At 42.0% G+C, this 6,000-nt stretch overlaps 1 protein-coding gene across 1 annotated transcript in view; it reads right to left on the reverse strand.

Moving 5' to 3' along the window:
* The window catches only part of LOC120914296 (class I histocompatibility antigen, F10 alpha chain-like), an 81,646-nt gene that overhangs the window by 46,631 nt on the left and 29,015 nt on the right, over positions 1-6,000 (reverse strand). Inside the window, exon 4 of the mRNA XM_040324929.1 lies at positions 2,585-2,590. Within this exon, the coding sequence (XP_040180863.1) occupies positions 2,585-2,590 (6 nt within the window). The remainder of the gene's footprint in view (positions 1-2,584; positions 2,591-6,000) is intronic.

The following is a 6,000-nucleotide window of genomic DNA, read 5'->3' on the forward strand; positions in this document are numbered from 1 at the left end:
GGGCCGCCAAAACACATACATGTGAACCAGCCAGGCCCAAAATAAGCCCATCAAGCAGTTAAATACAGACAGTAATGCCATGTGCTCTGAGGCTTTACTCAGCCTGGACTGCAGGTCTGGTCTGTGATTTAAAGAGTTCCTCTATTTTACACATGGCATGGCATGGGGTCCCATGGTGCTAAAGCAGAATGGACAGACGGTGCTGTGACCCCATGCCATGCCATGTGTAAAATAGAGGAACTTTTTAAAACACTGACCAGACCTGCAGTGAATCATCAAATATTATAAAGACTTTGGGCACACTCTACAAAAAACTTCTATTTACAATACAGATTAGCAAACAGTGACATACCTTGAGGAGCAGGACATGAAGAAGTCAGCCTCGGGAAGAGCAAACTGGGGATGTTATAAAATCACATTCTAATTCACTTTTATATACAAGCAGCACCCAGTGGCAGGAATGGAGAAGTGCACGTCTAAAGGGAAGCCAGGGGTGCTGTACATTTTAAAACACTGGGAAGGGAAGCAGTACTGTCACTGGCTGCATGCCGCTGATGATTTTCAGCCTGATTTGTGGGCAGCACAGGGGCTAAGGCTAGGTTCACATCACGATTTTTACATCCGATAATCGGACCGTTAAATCGAATGGAATCGTATATGACAAAATCGTATGTAATCGTATGTCAAAATTTATTTTTTAAATCGGATTCATAAATCGCACAGCTAAATTTTCCATCCGATTTTCACTAAAAAATCGGATCCTGATTTTAAATAATGTCTGGCAATGGCCATAAAGTATTATGTAGAGAAGTGCTTTCTGGGAAAAAGAAGATTCTTGAAGTTTCTAGCTCGTTCCAGTGTCTAGTGCGCATGCGTAATAAAAAATCGGGTACGATTTATCGGATAAAAACGCACAGTCATCCGATTTATTACGATTTAGATTGACCACAATATAAAACAAATCGGACACGATTTTAATACGATTTCAAATCAGGACCAAAAATCGTGGTCAAACACGATTTTTGATGCGATTTTAAATCGTATCAAATCTGATGCGGATCAAATCGGATTCACTTGGGGACCTACATTAATGAATGGAAGTGAATGGATACGTTTTGCCATACAGATTTGTACGATTTCAAACCTAAAAATCGTGAGAACAAGTAGGATGATAAAATCGTGGTGTGAATGCACCCTTAACGGGCGGCAGCGCCGCCATCAGGAATTATAGGGCCACTTACACAGCTTCAGGCATGGGCCCCCTGGAGCAGAGAACCGGGATGGGGGGTGCTGCCGCCTGAAATTGAGAAGCAGGGGGGGGCTGCCGCGAATTTAGAAGCGGGGGCCCTTTATAAAAAAAGAAATAAAGAAAGAAATAAAGAAAAATATATATACAAAAAGGGGTGTAGCCATCCGGGGCCCTGGGGACCTCTGGGCCCTTTAATAAAAAAAAAAAGAAATAAAAAATATATATAAAAAATATATTTTAAAAAGGGGGTTGCCATCCGGGACCTCTGGGCCCTTTAATAAAAAATAAATATATAAAAAAAGAAACTTTTATAAAAAAAAAAAAAAAAGGGGGGGTTGCCATCCAGGGCCCTGGGGACCTCTGGGTCCTTTAATAATAATAATAATAATAATAATAATAATAATAATAACATTTATATTATATTATATTTTATATATATATATATATATATATATATATATATATATATATATATATAAAAGAAATATATAAAAAAATATTTTTTTATAAACAAAAGGGGGGTTGTCAACTACGGGCCCCTGGGGACCCCCAGACCTCTAAAAAAAAAAATTGGCCCTTTAATAAAAAATGAAAAAAAATATATATTAAAAAAAATATTTTTTTTTATTTAAAAATAAATAAAAAAGGGGGGTTGCCATCTGGGGCCCTGGGGGCCTCCGGGCCCTTGGGGACCCCTAAAAAAAATTGTCCCTTTAATAAAAAATAAAAATATATAAAAAAAAAAAAAAATTTTATTTAAAAAAAAAATATTTTTTTAAATTTAAAAATAAATAAAAAAAAAGGGGGGTTGCCATCTGGGGCCCTAGGGGCCTCCGGGCCCCTCCGGACCCCTAAAAAAAAAAAAAAAAAAAAAAAAAAAAAAATTTTTTTTTTTTTTTTTTTCAAAGGGGTTTGCTTTGGGCCCCCAACAGTGACAGGGCCCAGGGCACCTGCCCCATTTGCCCTGCGGTAAAGACGGCCCTGCCCGCAGCGGAGGAGGCGAAGGCGGTGGAGGAGGATGAGGCAGCGGCGGCAGCAGCGGAAGCAGTCAGGCGGCTCACAATTTTGCTTGTCTCCCCGTCTTTAGTGTAGAATAAGGATTGCGCTACCGTGGGTTATTTATCTAATCCTGTGCGATACACACGATAGATTAACACCAACAAGTGTTACCTTGTGCAATAGTAGGAGGAGTCTGTGCTGTGATTAAACTAGTGACAAACAATATTATATTTTATGGACGAGGAAATGGTGGTAGTGGAGGGAGGGGGGTGAATGATGGAATGAAAGGAATAAACGTGTGCAAATGCAGCAAAAATATCTTACACAGGGGTGAAACTAATCCTGTTTGGGCCAAGTGATAAGCCACAAAAGGGGAATAGGTAAGTGAAGGAGTGATCTACCTCATGTGTACTCAAACACATATGGTGGAATAAGTGAAACTCAAAACAATGATATTCACAGTGAGGTGAGGAAATAACTGATGCAAACAGCAAATGAAATAATGCCAGAATCCAGTCAGTGGAAGGGTGCAACCCAATCTTCAAATCGTGCAACCTACACCATAGAGTGAAGTAACCAGCTTACCTCCTAGTTGATACTCACACGTGAGGTAAATAGCTGATACTTCTGGTTGGTTGGATGTCCTCTTTAACAGATTGCAATGTTGGACCATACATGTAGAGAAAGAGTGAATGTATATTGTGGGTAGACTTCCTGTCACTCCAAGGACAGAAAACGGGAACTCTCTAGGATACAGTATGTAGGTGTACACTTACACAACTCACATTGGATTAAAGGAAGAAATGCCTGTCTCCACGAACGCCGCGCTCGTATCCCGATCCTCTCGTGGTAAACGCTCAGCACTCTGCTGGCTTTTAATATTTTTTTTCTCTGGCGGAGATCCGCTTTAACTCTCTGATCACAGGCCGAGCTTCCTGGCAGATGTGGACGCAGAAGAGAAGACGGGAACCGGAGTGGAGGCAAAGTCTGTAGGAAAAGGTTTTCAGATTGCGGTCATTTCACCAGCAGGAGACTCAGAAACACAGCGATCATTTCTCTTACCACCTTCCAGGACGGCACCCGAGAGATGCCATCATCTGCCAGGAAGCTCGGCCTGTGATCAGAGAGTTAAAGCGGATCTCCGCCAGGGAAAAAAAATATTAAAAGCCAGCAGAGTGCTGAGCGTTTACCACGAGAGGATCGGGATACGAGCGCGGCGTTCGTGGAGACAGGCATTTCTTCCTTTAATCCAATGTGAGTTGTGTAAGTGTACACCTACATACTGTATCCTAGAGAGTTCCCGTTTTCTGTCCTTGGAGTGACAGGAAGTCTACCCACAATATACATTCACTCTTTCTCTACATGTATGGTCCAACATTGCAATCTGTTAAAGAGGACATCCAACCAACCAGAAGTATCAGCTATTTACCTCACGTGTGAGTATCAACTAGGAGGTAAGCTGGTTACTTCACTCTATGGTGTAGGTTGCACGATTTGAAGATTGGGTTGCACCCTTCCACTGACTGGATTCTGGCATTATTTAATTTGCTGTTTGCATCAGTTATTTCCTCACCTCACTGTGAATATTATTGTTTTGAGTTTCACTTATTCCACCCTATGTGTTTGAGTACACATGAGGTAGATCACTCCTTCACTTACCTATTCCCCTTTTGTGGCTTATCACTTGGCCCAAACAGGATTAGTTTCACCCCTGTGTAAGATATTTTTGCTGCATTTGCACACGTTTATTCCTTTCATTCCATCATTCACCCCCCTCCCTCCACTACCACCATTTCCTCGTCCATAAAATATAATATTGTTTGTCACTAGTTTAATCACAGCACAGACTCCTCCTACTATTGCATATATTTTTTGTCCTTCATTGGAAAGACTCTTTTTTGTCTGCTGCAGTCCCCCACTCTTAGTCCATCTCTCTCCCTCCCCTCTGCCACCCCCCCATCCCCACATTTATCCACTACAGCGCAGGAGTTTCACCCAGAACCAAGTGTTACCTTGTGTTATTCCACTACAAATATGCTACTAAGTGACAATCCACCAAAAACTAAGTATGTGTTCTTCTAAAATAACTACATATGTGCAGGGCCGTCTTTAATATGGTTTGGGCCCAGGGCAAACATTTTTTTTGGGCCCCCCTCCAGCTTATTTTGGGCCTGGCTGGTTCACATGTATGTGTTTTGGCGGTCCTCATTTGTGCAGGTACAGCAGCCCATTGATTTGAATGGGCTGCCATGCCTTTGTTTCCTGCAGAAAAAGGTGCATTCAGCATTTTAAAAATACAGTTGCCTTGAAATCCATTCTGCTTTTGCACCATGCTACTTACCTGCGGTTCTTGCACACACAAACGCACTGTGTTTTTAAAAGCGTGACCTAAACATCTAAAAATGCAACAAGTTTGACAGTGCGGGAACTGCAGATAAGTCACAGCAGACAGCAGAATGGACAGACAGTGCTGTATTTCAGTGCTTGATGGGCATAGGCGTGCCGTGTGCGCAGCCTATTACATGAGGCATGCGCTTTTCTTTGCAGGAAACGCAGGCATGGCCGCCCATTCAAATGAATGGGCTGCTGTGCCTGCGCAAATGTGGGCCGCCAAAACACATACATGTGAACCAGCCAGGCCCAAAATAAGCCCATCAAGCAGTTAAATACAGACAGTAATGTCATCTGCTCTGAGGTTTTACTCAGCCTGGACTGCAGGTCTGGTCTGTTATTTAAAGAGTTCCTCTATTTTTCACATGGCATGGCATGGGGTCCCATGGTGCTAAAGCAGAATGGACAGACGGTGCTGTGACCCCATGCCATGCCATGTGTAAAATAGAGGAACTTTTTAAAACACTGACCAGACCTGCAGTGAATCATCAAATATTATAAAGACTTTGGGCACACTCTACAGAAAACTTCAATTTACAATATAGATTAGCAAACAGTGACATACCTTGAGGAGCAGGACATGAAGAAGTCAGCCTCAGGAAGAGCAAACTGGGGATGTTATAAAATCACATTCTAATTCACTTTTATATGCAAGCAGCACCCAGTGGCAGGAAGGGAGAAGTGCGCATCTAAAGGGAAGCCAGGGGTGCTGTACATTTTAAAACACTGGGAAGGGAAGCAGTACTGTCACTGGCTGCATGCCGCTGATGATTTTCAGCCTGATTTGTGGGCAGCACAGGGGCTTAACGGGAGGCAGGGCCGCCATCAGGAATTATGAGGCCACTTACACAGCTTCAGGCATGGGCCCCCTGGAGCAGAGAACCGGGGGTGCTGCCGCCTGAAATTAATAAAGCAGGGGGGGGGCTGACGCAAATTTAGAAGCGGGGGGGGGCATTTACAAAAAAAGAAATAAAGAAAGAAATAAAGAAAAATATATATAAAAAAGGGGTGTAGCCATCCGGGGCCCTGGGGACCTCTGGGCCCTTTAATAAAAAGAAAAAAAGAAATAAAAAATATATATAAAAAATATATTTTAAAAAGGGGGTTGCCATCTGGGGCCCTGGGGACCCCTGGGCCCTTTAATATTTTTTTTTTAATAAAAATAAATTACAAAAAAAAGGGGGTTGCCATCCGGGACCTCTGGGCCCTTTAATAAAAAATATATATAAAGAAACATTTATAAAAAAAAGGGGGGGTTGCCATCCAGGGCCCTGGGGACCTCTGGGCCCTTAAATAAAAAAAAAATAAAAAAATATATAAACAAAAATAAAAAAATAAACATTTGTAAAAAAGATAAAGGG

The sequence above is a fragment of the Rana temporaria genome, chromosome 9 (assembly GCF_905171775.1).
Source record: "Rana temporaria chromosome 9, aRanTem1.1, whole genome shotgun sequence".
Classification (NCBI taxonomy): Eukaryota; Metazoa; Chordata; class Amphibia; order Anura; family Ranidae; genus Rana; species Rana temporaria.